Genomic DNA, 17895 nt, shown 5'->3' with positions numbered 1-17895 from the left:
TGTGACTGGTGGGAGTGGCAATCATTATGACAAATCAGAATTTCATATTTTATACTAACATCATTAGAATTGTATTGTATAATTTGCCCTCAGTCAGTCACTGGCACCGAACTGCCCTAGGTGTGAGTCACATAGAGATAACAGGGAGAGCTGGGGTCTAAATATAAGATGTGTGCTTCTTAATAATCCTGAATCTGATCAATTAATAAAGAAAGCTATGTCTTAAGGTTTCAAGATTTTCAAGGAGGTTGTTTTACCTCCTCAGCTGCTGATTAGTCAACATATAGGATATTGATGAGGAAGAAAGGAATGGAAATGAGAGATTTTTGCTTCTCAGAATGTTAGTACACTGTGTTCTTTAGGTAACTGTAGTATGTGTACCTGAGTGTGTCATTTTCCCTGGACCATTAAATATGTCTTCAACCAAGATTTTCCTTAGAGTGGTAATTTCAGTGACTTCACATACACACTCATGAGGAAATAAAATGGCTGTACTCCTGGGGAGGGCAGATTGTAACACATCAATAAACCCTACCTTTGTCATTTTAGGAAGACTCTTACAAGGATTCCCAAAGATTCCTCTCCATGCCTATATGATATTAACTTCATGGCAGATCATAACCATTCCCAATTCCAGCATCTGTACTTTGTTTTAACTGGAATCCCTGGACTCGAGCAGAAGTATTATTGGATGGCATTCCCACTGGGTGCTATATATGTCATTGCTCTCTTTGGCAATGGTATTATCATCTCTACAATCAAGACTGAATCATCTCTGCATATTCCTATGTACTACTTCCTGTGTATGTTGGCATTTGCGGATATGGGGCTCACCCTTTGTACTCTGCCCTCTATGCTTGGCATATTCTGGTTTAACTACAAATTTATAAGCTTTGATGGTTGTCTTATTCAGATGTACTTCATTCACACCTTCTCAGCCATTGAGTCAGGAGTGCTAGTCGCAATGGCCATCGATCGTGTTATAGCAATCTGGAACCCACTCAGATATGGCACCATTTTAACCAATGGTGTGGTCTGTAAAATAGGAATACTCATCTTGTCAAGAGCAGTCTGCGTGGTCTTCCCTGTGCCTTTCCTCATCAAGAGGCTCCCATTTTATCGCTCCAACATCCTCTCCCACTCCTTCTGCCTCCATCAAGATGTGATGCGCCTTGCCTGTGCCAGCACCCGTGTTAACAGTCTCTATGGCCTTATAGCTGTCATCTTCACCAAGGGCTCTGACTCCCTCTCTATCCTCTTCTCCTATGTGTTCATACTCCGCACGGTGATGGCTATTGCTTCTGGGGAGGGCCGGCTGAAGGCTCTCAACACTTGTGTTTCACACATCTGTGCTGTACTTATCTTCTATGTGCCATTGATTGGGGTATCAGTCATCCATCGCTTTGGAAAGCACTTGTCACCACTGACTCATGCCCTTATGGCGAACGCTTACCTTCTTGTCCCCCCGGTACTCAACCCCATAGTTTACACTGTGAAGACCAAGGAAATACGAAAAAAGATTATCCAGATATTTGTTCGAACCAAAATTGCTACTACAGAGGGTTAAAACTTACCAGTTTGATAGAGAAACAGTTTTGTAAAAACTGAGATATAACTATGAAAATAAAATGTTTATTTTTTAAAGTTTTCTGTTTGAGTTGCGTTGTGAATGATATTTTTCTGCTCAGAAAATAGAAACTTCATTTTGCTGTGCCAAATTGTCTTTTTCTTAATACAGAATTTTTATATATACAAAAGCTGTATTTCTCTGTAAACATATAGTTAAAATTTATCATATACTAGATGAAAGCAGGGAATTTACTATTTTGAAAATAACTTCATTGGTCAAAAGTAAGTGAAAGGTTTTGTGTCTTTTAAGGTATAGTTAATGTAATTTATTTTATTTAACATAGTAATTTAAAGCATTTGTTAGAAGTTGCCTGAACGAATGTAGTAGATGAGAAAAAAACTATATTTATTATATAACAAGAGAAAAGGAACAACACTCTATTAAAGCTTATTTTAAGACAGAAGAATGGTCAGATTTTATTATTAAGAATATAAATGTAAATCAAAGTATGTTCTATTGTACAACTGAGGACCAAACACTTGAGGCTGACTTTAGCTGATCCAGATGGGAGTTGAATGACATTAGGTATTACATGGTTTTTCTTTAGACAAGTTTTAAGTTTTGAAAATGAAAACATTTCATGTTATCTACAATGATTATGAACTAAATTAAACAACAAATTTAATAAGAAGCCATTATTAGAGCTATTTGTGAGCTATAAAGTACTATGTAAAATTGGGAATTATTAAAGAATGTTGAACACCAAGGAAGATAAGAACCTTCATTTATAGACTACTAAGTAAAAGATACAGTGTTAGATAATTTTGCAGGTTAGCGTATCTAAGAATCATGGCCTGTCTATCAAGGAGAGAGTTAGGCATAAATTCCAAGAGAAAAAAAATAACAACAAAGTGATTGATTTTGTAGGCTAGGGCCCAGCTATACAGACTTTCCCAAGAATATTGAGTGTCATTGTAGACAGAGTTCATTTAAAAGTTCACTGTAATGTATATTTTTAAATATTTTGAATGTGTATATTTTGTAATATATATATTGAACATTTTGAATAAAGATTGCATTGCACATTTTGAGTAATAAGCATGTTCAGGGTTGTTCTGAGTGAAGAGTGTTTGAAAGGTTGTAAACTTGGAATGAAAAGGAGGAAGTCATTAGGAGAAGCTTGATTATCACAGAGAGTAAGGAGAGGCCACAGTAGAAGGTCTGCTATAGAGCTCAAAATGAGACTGTCATATTGGATTTTGAAGAATGGAAGGAGAGGTTACGATCTGCAGTTTGCCTACCTGCTTCCTTTGTTGGAGTAGCCTGTGGGTTCCCAGGGAATGTCTTTTGGAGTTGGGGATTGGGATAAAGCAAGTAGTAGGGGGGTGGAGGGTAGGAGAGGGGACCCTGTGGGGTTCACTGGAGATGGGGGTAGGGGGAGAAGGTGGGCACAGTTGTCTGTGTGCTGCAGAGCTAGGGATGGAAATGGGGGATTGAATTTGGAGGAACTGAGGAAGAATCTATAGTTAGCTTACCTGTTTCACTGGTCAGAGTCAGGAATCTGTATTAATTACCAAAAGAAGTTTCTCTGGTGAGAATTGGGTGATACATTCACTAGACTATGGGTATAAAGACAAGAATTTAGGTGACACTTTAGTACTATGTCCATTTATCAGCATAATAGTATTAGGTTCTCCCCTGGGGCCTATGGTCAAATAGCCTTAGCTTTTTTTTTTTTAATTTTAATTTTATTTATTCTTTTTTTTTTTTTGTACCAGATATACGTTCTGTCTGCTGGAGTGGGCTTTAAATTCAACAAGATTGGTTACTCCCAACACTCATGCCACTGTGGTACTAGTGGACATATCTTGTCAGCCCAGTCATTTTTTTTTAACTAAAAACTTTTGTATTCATTTTACATACCAAAGATCCCCCCTTCCCTCCTCCTGTCCCTCTAGCCTCCCCCTCCCAACCCAGCCTCTATTCCCTCCTACAAGTAGGTAAGGCCTCCCATGGGGAGGTACATTTAATAGAGGCAGGTCCAACCCCTCCCCTTCCTCAAAGCTGTGTGAGGTGTCCCATCATAGAAGTGGGCTCCAAAAGGCTGTTCATGCACCATGGATGGATTCAGATCCTACTGCCAGGCCTCTCCTTAAACAGATCAAGCTACACATCTGTCTTGCTGTGCATAGGGCCTAGTCCAGTCCCATGCAGGCTCCACAACTGTTGATCTAAATTTCATGAGTTTCCATTCGTTTGGTTTGGTTGTCTCTGTAGGTTTCACCAGCATTATCTTGATGCCCTTTATTCATAGAATCCCTCTTTACTCTCTTCAATTGGACTCCTTGAGATCATTCTGGTATTTGGCTGTGGATCTCTGCATCTGCTTTCACCAGTTATTGGAGAAAGGCTCTATAATGACAGTTAGGGTGTTCACCAATCTGATTACTGGGGTAAGCCAGTTCAGGCACCCCGTACTCTTGCTAGTCTTCTAAGCTGCAGCGAAGTCATTTTTGTAGCTCACAGAATTTGCAGTTAAGTAAGATTGTTGATGTGTTTCTTTCCTGGTAATGTGCATAGAAACCCACTCAGTATGGATAAAGTTTCAAGATCAGCAGGAGATTTGTGTCTCCAAGTCCAATGGCCCATGTATGTGATATATTCAGCAATACAGATTTACTGTCAAGTTCTGAAGGGCAACCAAGAGCAATGGTACTGGCTTGTAATGTTTGGGAGGTCTATGTGATTCCACTAACCAACTGCAAAACATGTAACCCATTCCTGGCCATAGATTTTTTTTTTTATTTAATACCCTATAGTGTCTGGGACAAGAGTTTCTCCCCTATGACTGGATAACTCTATTTAAATCCTCACATATATGTATATGTGTATGTGTTATGTGTATATTTAAGGAATATTCTATAGTAGTAGATTTTTCATATGGCTTTTTTGAAGGTCTTTAGTGTTAGTTTTCCTTACCAGGACTCCATCTTACTCTGTCCTCCTATCCCCTATACAAATTAATCCTGCCTATCACATTATCACCCCTCATCTTCTTTATACCACTTACTGTCTATCTGTCTTGCTTTGAAATATGTCCACGGTCGCTTACTAGTTTCTTGCATTTTTCTGATATGTCTATTGCATTAACAACTAAGAGTTGCAATATACTGCAGGTTAGTTTTCTCTAAGACATCTTATTTTAAATTATAACAAAATGTATTTTGATCATTGTTTCTTGGGTTTCCTAAGAAACATTCCTCTTGTGTTTCAGCCACCCTAAAGATCTGAACCAAAATGTTTTATTTCTTTGTATGAAGACTAAAGGAGACTGACTGCCACAAACATGAATGGTAAAGGCAGACTGAGGAAAGAATCAGGGCTTAATTTGTAATGTCTGCTTATGTTGTTTGAGTGGAGAACATTTGTGCCTTTATATTCAGTAAAATTAATTACTCTGGTATCAGAATTATTTCTGGGTTGTATGATAATTAAGGTATGGATAGACATTAAGTTAAAGCAGCTTAATAGGAGAGATAAATACATGTAATTCCCTCTTCTAATTTCTAAAGCTAGAAAACAATAATTTGAATGTTCTCACCACAAAGAAATAAAATTTGATCTGAATTAAGCATTATGCAATATATAGACATGTTAAAGGTCAGTGTATATTAATAAACCTCCCATAATGTAGATATATATTAATCAATTTATATATAGCTTTCATAATTTTATGTTTTTAAAAATATTTTATTAAATAGTGCAACAATGAACTATTTTATGTATGCACATATAAGGATATTTTATGTTTATTTGTACATTTTTGAACACTTGATCTTGTGTACTATATCTGTTAGGTCAATGAAAATATGTTTGAAATTTCAATACTTTGGGCTAGCCTGTCTTTTACTTTACCCTGATACTATCTCTATCATACTAGGGAAGAAGCTACCATTGTTGGCATGATCATTACCTGACAGGACAGAAAGATTTAATTTGCCTTTGCTTTTTAGAGTAGTATACTGATTACAACTCATAGTGAATAGATTCATTTTGTTTTAATGATCGGACATATCTAAAGGAGAAAATCCTACACTATTTTAATACTTTTTTAAGTGTCTATGTCTCTCACAAGAGGAAGGAATGTCACTGTCAGGAAGTATTGATAGATGCTGTTCAATGGTGACTTGGGCCAAGAAAATAACATTTGAATTAAGGTTTAAATACCACTTTCATTACTGATTTTTATATGGTATATATCATATACAAAACATATTGCTAAATTCATTTTTTTATCTTTTATTCTTCTCTCATACATTTCATAGAGACCATGGTTTTCATTCCAGCCACTCCCCTTTCCCTCTCCATTCTCTCTTTTCCCTGAGAGCAACTCCTTCTTCCTTTCCCTTAAAAAAGAGCATGTCTCCCAGGGATATCCAAACGTGGCCTAACAAGATATATAAGGAAAAAGGTTCCAAGCACAGGCAAAAGAGTCAAAGACATCCCCACTCCCATTGTTGAGAGTCCAACAAGAATATCAAGCTATACAACCATAAGGTATATGCAGAGGTGTAGCTGGAGAGCCTCTCTCCAGGTTCCACCAAGCCCCCACAATCCCACAACCCATGTATAAAATAATCACTCAGACTCTTATATTACTTATAAACTGTATGGCCATGGCAGACTTCTTGTTATCTACTTCTTCTATCTTAAATTAACCCATTTCTATTAATCTGTAAGTTGCCACGTGGCTTGTGGCTTACCAGTACCTTGCATCTTGCTTGTCATGGTGGTGCCTGGCAGGTCTCTCTCAGTCAGCCTTCCTGTTCCCATAATTCTCTTCTCTGCTTGTCCCACCTATACTTCATGCCTGGCTACTGGCCAATCAGCATTTTATTTGTACAGAGCAATACCCACAGCCCAGAGGATCTAGCTCAGACCCATACAGGGTCCATGTTTTTTTGCTTCAGGCTCTGTGAGCCCCTATGAGCCCTGCTTAGTACATGCTGTGGGTCATGTTCTTGTGGTGTCCTCAACCTCTCTGATTCCTACAGTCCTCCCTCCCTTCCCTTCTTCTTCCATGATTCTCCTGGCTCTGCCTGGTGTTTGGCTGTGGTTTCTTCATCTGCTCCCATCAGTTTATGGTTTTATAGTAGTGAATTTAATTAAAATTTTAGAAAGAGAAGGAAAGAGACAAAGTTAAATGTAGAAAGGGAAAGGGGAAAAGCTAACATGGAACATAGAGATATAGCTTCATCAAATGTTGGAAGAAAAGCAGAAAGTAGAAAATGGAAAGGTGACATGAAATTACTAACAAGATTAAATGGAATTGCAAATACTTGAATTTTACCCAAAGAAATCAAGTTTGGGGAGAATTCAGAGAAAATATTTGAATTATTACATAGAAGGAGATATGAACTGTAGAAACATTAACAGAGGCAAAGCCAGGGTCTACAGAGAGCATCAGCAGGTGCTTGTGTGGTGAGCTACAGAGAACACATACAGAGGCTTGCAGAAAGAATTTTGAGGTTGGGTTTTTCTTCCTCATCATCCAATTGAAGAATAAAGAGGCAGAGAAAATAGAAAGGGCACCTTCAGCCCTTTTTTCCCACAGAGTTTGAACAGAACAAATGTATTCCTCAAGCAACAGTCTTCTTCTCGCACTTTAGATGCAATATAATTTTGTTGTATGGTTACTAAACTATTAAATTTGATATTGGATAAAACAAACACACCTCTAAATATAATTATATTTTATATCTAATCATTTAAAATTATACACAAGCCGGGTGGTAGTGGCACATGCCTTTAATCCCAGCACGCGGGAGGCAGAGTCCGGTAGATCTCTGTGAGTTCGAGGCCAGCCTTGTCTACAAAGCGAGTTCCAGGAAAGGCACAAAGCTACACAGAGAAACCCTGCCTCGAAAAAACAACAACAACAAAAATATACACCAACACTATTATAACAATATATCTCATACATGGTAACATAAAAATAGTACTTTTGAAAGATGAGATAAACAAATGCAAATAAAGTTCTATTAGTTTTCTTCATAGACTAATAGATTCTAATGATTCTTTACTTTATCTTTGATGCTTGTTTCCCATTTATATCACATTGATATTTAGTCTTTGCTTAATGTAGAATAATGCTTTATAACTTCCAAACACATACATTCAAATTCTGCATAAATCAAGAAATGGTCAGGTAATTTCTGGTGAAATCATAAACTCAATGTTTCAGGATTATCCCTTAAACTGACTCTGTTTAGTTCATCTTGTCAAAGTAAAGTTCTTACTTAAAGTTCCAGCAGTATTGATTGCTTTTGTTTCTTAGCCATCTATCATAGGGCCATAAGGTCCCTTTTCTCTTCTGAATTTGCTTGTGAGTCTTGGAAACCCGGAGTCATGGGTCAAATCTCAGTTCACAGGTTTCAGGGAAATAGCTTAGCATTTGAATTCAGCTATGTCAATTAGAAGTAGGATGACCTTGATAAGTTTCTGCTCTGGGTCTCACTTTCCTTCTGTAAAAAATGCTTGTCAAAACTATTTTCCAAGATTGTTGAAGAATTCAATGAGATAACAGGTAAATGATCTAGTTTTATTAGTTAACACCTACACATTAAATACAGAATTCTAATATGATCTTGCTTGCATTGGAAACATCTGAGTGCACTTTTTTGCTGAGAAACATTGCAGAATTGAACAGGAAATAGGGGTATCCCTGGGGTCTAGAGTAATTACTGGTATTTCTTAATGTTAAATACATATTAATTGATGGTTAAATGACTTCTAATAAATTAGTGGTCTTATACTTGAAGTACTATTAAATCATATATTAGCATAAATACAAGAGCATGTTACATATTCATCTGTACATGTGTACAGTGCATTGAAAATCCCTCACTTATGCTCAGCATTTCCACTCGACTTACACAAACCCTGAAGTAGCTTTATTCTGTCAATTTTTATCAAAATCTTTAGTACACAGTAAAATTGGCAACAGTCTTACCAGGTCAAAAAATTATGTATGACTGAATTAAATGTGTGAAGGAAAATTGTCTCATTTAAAAGAAAAGATGTGTACTAGGAATAATGTGTATGATTTAATTTTATCACAGAATTCTTTCAAAACATAAATACCTAGACATAAAGGTAATTGAATTGTTGTGTGGTATTATAGAACTTTGTTTTCTCTATTAAAAACATAATATTTCATAATCCAGTTATTCAGTAGCATTGTGGGACTTATTGAATCATTCTTGATGCAGCTATTCTTTAACTAATACATCAAATATTACTTAACATTATAAGAATAATTTCTCAAAGAACTAATAGAAAGGACAAAGATCACACTCATAAGGGTTATCTGTAAACAGATAATATGTCATTACTGGTGCTCATGTTCACCTTTGTAAATAAAAGTACAATATCACCAAATTAAATTTGATTTATGATAGCAGATATTTAAATACGTGCTTTCCAAATTTAATATAACCATAACAAGAATGGTGTGTTTTATCTTTGCCTACAGTCTTTTCACTCCTACATTATATTCTAATCAAATTTCAAAATTGGATTGTATTATAGCTGTTGAAAGTGGAAATATGAATTACTCCAGGGTTAACTTAATTTTTATTTTAGATGAGATTCCATTTGACTAGGCTCTGCTCTTTCTCCCCTGGAACATTCGAATGACCCGACCTCTTATCTGTTTGTTTTTCACACTGTAGACAATGGGGTTTAGCACAGGGGGCAGGAGAAGGTAGATATTGGCCATGAGCATGTGCATGATTGGTGATAAATGTTTCCCAAATCTGTGGATCATGGTGGCACCAATGAAAGGAATATAAAAGAGAAGCACAGCACAAATGTGAGAGAGGCAGGTGTTGAGGGCTTTGAGCCTCTCGGCTCTGGAGGCAATGCCCAGCACTGTCTTCAGGATGAGTATGTAGGAGAAGAGAATGACGAGAGCATCAAGCCCCAGTGTGAGGATGACCACGATGAGACCATAGAGGCTGTTGACACGGGTGCTGGCACAGGCTAGGCGCATCATATCTTGGTGAAGACAGTATGAGTGAGATAAGACATTGGGATGACAGAAGGGCAGCCTCTTTATAAGAAAGGGCACAGGGAAGACCACACAGACTGCCCGGGCAAAGACAACTAGTCCAATCTTTCCAATAACACCATGAGTGAGGATGGAAGCATAATGCAGAGGATCTCGGATGGCCACATATCTGTCAAAGGCCATGGACAGTAAGACTCCAGAATCTACCAATCCAAACACATGAATGAAGAACATCTTTGTCACACATGCATCGAAGGGAATCTCAGGGGCGTTGAACCAGAAGATGCTGAGCATAGAGGGCAGAGTAGACATGGAGAGACTAACATCAGTCAGAGCCAAGATGCAGAGGAAGTAGTACATAGGCTCATGGAGGCTCTGCTCCACCTTGACAACTGCTAGGATGGTGCTGTTTCCAAGGAGAGTGAGTGTGTAGAGAAATCCCAGGGGAAAGGCCATCCAGGGGTTCTTGTCTGGCATCCCTGGGATGCCTGTCAGAATGAAAACTGGGCGACTGGTATGTGATCCATTCAAGTTTATCATAATGTTCCTACCACTAAGTAAGCTAACTCTCTCACTAGTTCACACTCAAAATTGAAATATTGTCTCATATGAGAGAATTAACTGGTTTTATGAGTGCTTAAGTAGAACCACAAAGGAAAGAATAAAGTTAAAAAAACAATGTCTGCAGGTCTTTTATATTATGTTGTCTTTGTCTTTCCTCAACAGTTCATATATGGTGAGGTGCCTTTTCTTGGGCTTATTTGTTCACCTGGAAAATGAAAATTAGACTAAACATTTCATATTTACACATTAAAGAACTTAAATCTCTCTTCTTTGACCATTTTCAAGGTTTAAAAGAAAATAAGCAAACATACAACTTTGCTAGCTTAGAGAAATGAACTAAAAATAATAATTGAAAAGCCACTAAGCTCTTAGTTCCACACTGACACCGAATTTCTCAAGCCCAAATGCATACAAACTCATATACACATATTCATATGTATGCATAAATGCATATATACATGCAAACCATGCAGTCATATGTTCATTAATCTGCCTCACATTGACTCCAGTGCCTTCAAAATGAACAACGTGGACAATGACATTTTGTTGAATAAAAAATTTTTAAATTAACATTTCATTGTCACACATTTAAAAAGTAGATGCAATTTTCCTTAACCTCATTTTAATATAGCAAAGAGCATAGTATAAAATGTAAGAGCCCATATCCACCCACATGTAAAACATGCATGAATATGCCACTTACATTTATTTAACACCATAATTTAAGTACCATTCTTGAAACTCAACATGAACCTATTTGCAAAAATTTCTATGAAGCATGTGACTATTGCAAACTTCTCCCTTTCTAGGAGCTAAAGCAACTGTGTGGCATTTTTCTTTAGGTTTCTTTTATTGATCATTTACATCCACTAAGGTTTTCCTCAAGTGAGTTCTTTATTCTGAAGTTAATGTTAGTGTTTTTATAATTGAGGTCTATTCCTTACAACTAGAAATTTCATTAAAGGCTTTCCAGAGTCTTAGGCCATCTTGCTTTTAAAATAGCATCATTCAACCATTATATACTTTGCTGGTGCAAAAATCACACCATTTATTCTCTTTTGATATCTTCAATTCATACAAATTTGCAAGTATGTTATCTCAATTTCTATGCCACAAAGATAAGAAGCTAGTAGTCAATATTTGTAATGTTTCTTCTGGAAGGAAAGTTGAAAGAAATTACCCAAGAGGTAAAGTCTGGTAAATGTTTTCCAGTCAATATATCTATTTCTGATTTGCATTCAAATTGTCATATTGTCAGTATTTCCACAACAGAGAGTGGTGGACTATCATATACTCATAAGGGAGTTTAATCTTTCTGTTTTTCAATTCCACATTATGACTTAGTTATATTATTTATTTACTCATGCCAAGATTTTATCATTGTTCGAATGGCTGTTTTCCATGACCTTTAAAAAAGAGTATCACTTGTCTAGAAGTCCAGTGCACTATCCATTGTGCCACAGAGTCAGTATGATGAAATAAAGCCAAAACCAAAACACTTAAAGCCTGAGGGAAAAAAAGAGTATCACTGATAATAGTAGAATGAAGCAGAGGGCAATAATGCCTATAAGCACAGAAATGTTCCTATAAGAGTAACAGGCATTGGGTGATAATCTCAAGTAGGTTGAAATTGAAAATTGCCAAAATTTAAACCATTCTACTCATAGCAAAGTTAGTTATGAAGACCCACACTAATGTTACACACAAGATATTTATAAGTTGATGCAAAATAAAGACTATCCCATTATAATTGCAAACTTTGTCCTATGAATAAAGCCATCAATATTAAGCAATTTGTGAGTGGTATGGCTATTGTAATAGCTTTAAGGGAGAAACATGACACAATATTGCAGATATTTTCTGTATAATATTGAGAGCAACAATATTATATTTGTTGTTTCTCTTTGCAATATATAATTTGTTGTTTCTCTTTGCAGTATGAAGTTACTTCAAACTGTAAAGTATAATATTGGCAATTTATAAAAATATATATCTAAAGACATGAGAATTTCAAAAATATAGTGAAAAAATAAGAAATAGCATTTTATATTAGCACCATATCAGTTGAGAAAAGATCCTATTATGTCACAAATGAATGCGTACTAATTGAATTATTTTTACTTTCTTCTCCTCTATCTTCTTCTTCCCTTCCTCCCTTCTTCCCTCCTTCCCCCTCCCATCCTCCCTTCCTCTCTCCCTTCCTTTCTTTCTTCCTTCCTTCCACCTACCTACCCGCCTGCTTGACTGCCTTGTTTCCTCCAGCTGGCCACTGAACTCAATGCATTATGTATCTTAAGAACATGTTATACTACTTACCTAAACCCTAGCCCCACTGACAAATTTTTAAAAACATAAAATGTCCCTATTTCACATTTCTTTACTTTTAGGTTGATATATTGGAGGCAAATAAACCTTTTGTTTGTTTGTTTGTTTTTTGAGACAGGGTTTCTTTGTGTAGATTTGTGCCTTTCCTGGAACTCACTCTGTAGCCCAGGCTGTTTTCGAACTCAGAAAGATTTGCCTAGCTCTGCTTCCCTAGTGCAGGGATTAAAGGTGTGCGCCACCACTGCCTGGCACAAATAAGCCTTTTTAACAATACTACAATAGTAAAGGGAACATATTTATGGTTTTCTTTGGATTAAATTAAAACTGATGTATAAAATATCTATAAAAATCCAAATGCTACAGTAAAAGGCTTAGGAAAAACAAAATCAGAGGTAGGAAAGCAAGAAAATCCAAGGTCATCATAAGCAGACTATTATCTGGTGAAATGGGCATCATAATCAGGCTATTGCATGGTGGAATGAGCATCAGAATTTCAGAGTTTTGACTTTGACTGTTTGCTTTGACACACATTGATGAACTAGATATACAGAGCACTCACATTCTTTGGCTTTAAAATATATAATTGGCATTCTAATTATCTAAATATTTAAAATATGTAATTAGTTTGTGAATCAGATCTACATTACCATCACCTGGGCAGCTATTAAAACATGGACTTTGCCGGGCGGTGGTGGCGCATGCCTTTAATCCTAGCACTTGGAAGGCTGAGCCAGGCAGAGCCCTATGAGTTTGAGGCTAGCCTGGTCTGCAGAGTGAGATCCAGGACAGGCAACAAAACTACACGGTGAAACCGTGTCTCATAAAACCAAAATAATAATAATAATAATAATAATAATAATAATAATAACAATAATAATAACAACATGAACTTAAATCTCCTCCTACATGTCAAATAAATCCAAACATATGGGCAAGTGCCCATGCATCTGCTTAATCTACATTGGTATCTCTTTTTCTTTTGATTATGTTTTGTGATTTACTTGATACTGAAGGAATTAGAGACAGGTAGGAATAGCACTGTATATAGATTTCTGTGCCTAGAAGTTTTAGTCATGGAGAAAACAGATGATTGAAAAAAATATGAAGAAACTAGAGCCTAGTATGATAATAGCTAACTGTAGGAAGCTGATTACTCATTTCTGTCTATGGTCTCATCCTCTGTTAACCTCACAATTTAAAAAATCTCTGTTCTGCCCATTTAAATTAATTTAAATTACTTTTGTGATGGTTAAAAGTATCATGATTAATTTTATATGTAGCAACATAAAAATAGTCATTCTTAAGAGGCTGGGGGCTAGATGGTTTTGAGGAAGAGGTCTTGGTGGACTCTTTCATAGAGCAAAGGGAAGCAATGCCTTCTGGGAAATGAGCTAAGTTTTAATCTAGTCTTTAAGATTAGAAGTCAAAAACAAAAATATTAAGGAAAGGAAAACCTAATTGATCTTTGAAGTATTGTTATGTGGAATTAAGTGCGACTTTTGAGGCCTTTCTTCCAGAAAACAAGGACTTGGTTGTCAGGCCTATATTAGGCCTAAACCTTGGTGCCATGTAGTTGTACTTAAATCATTTCAATGGAAAGTGTCTTAGTGATTGGAACTTCTAGTGCAGTTTGGAGTTCTTCCATTTGAAAAATGTGATATTTGCATGGGATTGTTTGAATCTTGTTTTCTAGTCCCTCCCCATCACCACCCTCATAGTCTGAAGGTAGATTTTTCTCTTGATAAAGGAACAAAAAAAGTGAACATGTTGTTTGTAAATAGGTATCTAGTAACTAGTGGTAAACTTGAAATGGTAGAATTCTTTAAAGCCTAATTCTAGGTAGCCTTAAGAAAATGTATCTTAATTATTTTTGAACCTGTATTCACCTTGTTTTTTTCAAATATCTTAAGTTATATTTTCTTTTTCAGAGCTGCTTCTTATTTGGGGCTACTTTTTTTTTTTTTAATTGAGGCGTAATTCATAAAAGGGTATATTGTTTTGATGAGACTTTTTACAACTGTGGCTGGATGTCTTTCTTTAGTCTTCCAAGAAGGGCCATTTTACTTTTTTAGAGTTACTTTTTAAAGTCATGAGATCAACAACTTGGACTACTATGCATGTAAGTGCTAATGCAAATTAAAGCCCAAGTTGACCTCCAGCAGCAGTTCATTCTATGTTGACAGTGAGAGAACACTTTGCCTGTTAGGATACTGTTACTCGTGAACTGAAATGCTGAAGAAACCCCTCCCCCTATTTTGTTTTTTGCAAAAATCAAGGTATATTCTAGGGTTTCCTGGTTGACCTCAACAGATAAATTGAGATGATAGTCTTAGTTCAGAAATGATCTGAATGTAGATTTACAGTCTACATGTACAGCTGGCTAAGTGAGATCGCTTTCACAGTTCTGCATGTATCCCATCGGCTCCCCATTAGTCACTGAACTCTTAAAACTGGTATTGTAACATTATCACAATGTTTTGCGCCAATTTTATAAACTTTACAGTGCTATATGTGTTCCTTTTCTGAGGCAAACCAAAGGTATATTTTTCAAGGTTCTGCTGCTATCAGCAGCGTTGATGGAGGATTTTTTATACATTTGTAATAGATAAAAATAAACCAGAAAAAAAAAGAAGAAGTAAAAGTGGTGGAGGAAAAGGTGAACACTGCAAGAATACTCAAAAGGGCTGAGAGTTGCAAACGCCAAAAATGGCTTTGCATAGTAAATGGAATAGAACAGCTCTGAACTATAGCTTACTTTTCCTGGTTTGGTCTGACAGAATGATTGAATGCTTTTGTACAAAAATCAGAGCCTTAAAAACAAGGATTTGGTGAGATTGTAAAATGGTGTGCCACTTTGGCAAAACAGTTTGGTGGTTGGTCAAAATGCAAAACATTGTTACTCTGTTACTCAACAATTCTACCCTTAGGAATATATCCTCAAACTACTGAAAATGTGCACCTATGAAACATGTACATGAAGGTTTACAGCAGTGTGTTGCTAATAGTAAAAAAGTTAAAACAACTCAAATAGCTATCAAATACTGGAGAGATATAAAATGTGGCTTATTCATACAATAGAATATTATTAAGACATAAAAATGAATTGTAGATCTTTCCATTTCTAATTTATAAATACATTTGGGGTTATAAATTATAAATGTACTGCCTCCTGTCAACATTGTATACTTCTAGTTGATGATTTCTGTGTCGAACATTATATGGAAATGTTTCCAAGTATTTTCTGTATTAACTGTGAATGAATAGAACAAAATAAATTGCCTGTGATGAAAAAAAAAAAAAGAGAGTGGGAAAGGAGTTCAGAACATGGGGGATCCATAAAAAGGTAGAACTAGGGTCAAATTTATAAAATTGAAAAAAATCCTATTTAAAAATATTCATGAAAGTATAGATATCAGCCAAATTTAAAGGCTGTGTGGGAAAATAAAGAATACAGTGTCACTGTGTGACCCACACAGCAATTCTACTCCATGTCTAGTCCATAACTGGCTTTGATGTTTTCTCCTGGAAAAAAGTATTGCTTGCAAGTTTCTTGCAGATTTCTCATTCAGTTCCCATGATCTTCAGTTTGTGTCTTTTACTCCAAACCCATCATCTAAACTTCTCTGCCCTTTGATTTGTAGTGTTTTACTTCTGTTCACCTGCCTCCCAACTCTTTTCTCTGTTCCCCTGCTCTGTTCTGTTCCTTCCATCTCACTTGTCAAAAATCACTGCCCAGTGTGCTTGGTCTACCTGCTCCAAGCATCTTACCTGGCTCTCACCAGAAGAGGAGGGCCCCTGCCCGTTTACTGTCCAGCCAAGTGTATGTGTACATGGCTTATGGTCATGCTTGTCTATAAGGAACTGAGAACACAAGTAACACTGCCACTAAGTGCCCTTGGGACAGAAACTAGATATGAGAAACTAGTCATTCCCAGGAGGCTCCACGCACTATCCTGAAGCAAGTCAAAAATAACAGATTAACATCTCCCATTTAGTTATCTTTTTGTTATAACAGTTTTAAAAACCTGATTAATATGTGTTTATTGGCACGTTAATGGAGCTTAATGTGATATTTCAACACATGCCATAGTGTGTGCTGATCAGATGAGGGCTGTAAGCAAAATTATTTTATAATTGGTTTGGAAGCTTTAAGCCACCTCTCTTTTAGATCTTCACAAAACAGATAAAATATTATTTTAAGTTATAACTATGCCACTGGGGGGTGGAATATTAGAAAGTAGCTTCCTGCCTCTCTGCCTTTCCCAAGTAGTCATACCTACTCCAATTTGAGTTGGCCTTACTCCATTATAGCCACACTGCATTCAGTGTTTAATATGTCGATTTGTTTTCTTGTGTCTTCATTTATCTATTTCCACATATATTACAAAGTGTGTTGTGTGTAAAGAGAGTTAAAAAGAAGAGACAAAGTATTCAAAAAGAAATTACATGTGCAAAGAAGAGCACATGTGTTGAGCTAGAAGAACACACATTTCCTCACTTTGGATTTCAACTTCAACCTTATATCCAAGGAGGTTCTCTGATCTCTGTTTTATTATGCTGGATTCTTACACTGAGACATGATAACCTAACAGTGTTCAGAATGCATTCCCTTTCTAATATCCTACATACTACACAATAACCTAGATATTTTCCAACTCAGTGTACTCCAAGTGTACTTAGTAGTAGTATAGCTCAGTACCTGTGGGATGAACTTGGTACACTGATTTAATTTAATAATCAGTGTTAACTGTTTCTTCCTTTTATTGAAAATATTTTTCTTTTTCTCACAAAATATATCCCTCCTTATACTCCTCCTAGTACCTCTGAACCTCTACTCTCAATCCATCCCAATTTGTCTCTTATTAGAAAACAAACAACCTGCTAAGGGATAATAATAAAATAAAGTAAAATATGTTATAATAAGATAAAACAAAAATAATACATCAGAATAGGACAAAACAAGCAAATAAAAGGAAAAGAACCCATAAAAAGTACAAGAAACAGATGTAGATGCAGAGACCTACTTGTTCCCATACTTAGGAATCCCATAAAAACATTAAATTGGAAGCCATGATATACAAAAAGAACCTGTATGGTAAAAAGAAAAAAACTGTATAAATAGAATATAATAAGATAAAAACAAAAATAAGATAAAAATTTAAAAGACCTGACACAACATTATGAGACAAGAAACCTCCAATGCTGCCATGAAGTTCATTTTCTGTTGGCCATCTACTGCTGGGCTTGGATCCTACCCTTAAGAGTAATTTGTTTCCCCAATGAGACTCCACTGGAGGAAACTAAATTTTCATTTGTAGGTGGTTATCAACTGGAGACAGTTTCTGGGTTAGGGGTGGCAGCATGT

General features: G+C 36.1%; 2 protein-coding genes across 2 annotated transcripts; one reads left to right on the top strand and one right to left on the bottom strand.

Moving 5' to 3' along the window:
* Positions 1-607: 607 nt before the first annotated feature.
* On the top strand, positions 608-1567 carry LOC114706588 (olfactory receptor 51H1-like). The gene has a single exon (XM_028889043.1). The coding sequence runs from the start codon at positions 608-610 to the stop codon at positions 1565-1567; it is 960 nt and encodes a 319-aa protein (XP_028744876.1).
* Positions 1568-9230: 7663 nt separating this feature from the next.
* Positions 9231-10181, bottom strand: LOC114706709 (olfactory receptor 51H1-like). The gene has a single exon (XM_028889199.1). The coding sequence runs from the start codon at positions 10179-10181 to the stop codon at positions 9231-9233; it is 951 nt and encodes a 316-aa protein (XP_028745032.1).
* Between the last annotated feature and the right edge of the window lie 7714 nt (positions 10182-17895).

This window comes from Peromyscus leucopus, chromosome 1 (assembly GCF_004664715.2).
Source record: "Peromyscus leucopus breed LL Stock chromosome 1, UCI_PerLeu_2.1, whole genome shotgun sequence".
NCBI lineage: Eukaryota > Metazoa > Chordata > Mammalia > Rodentia > Cricetidae > Peromyscus > Peromyscus leucopus.
The sequence above is the reverse complement of the archived record's forward strand: the minus strand, read 5'-3'. Positions and strand labels throughout refer to the sequence as shown.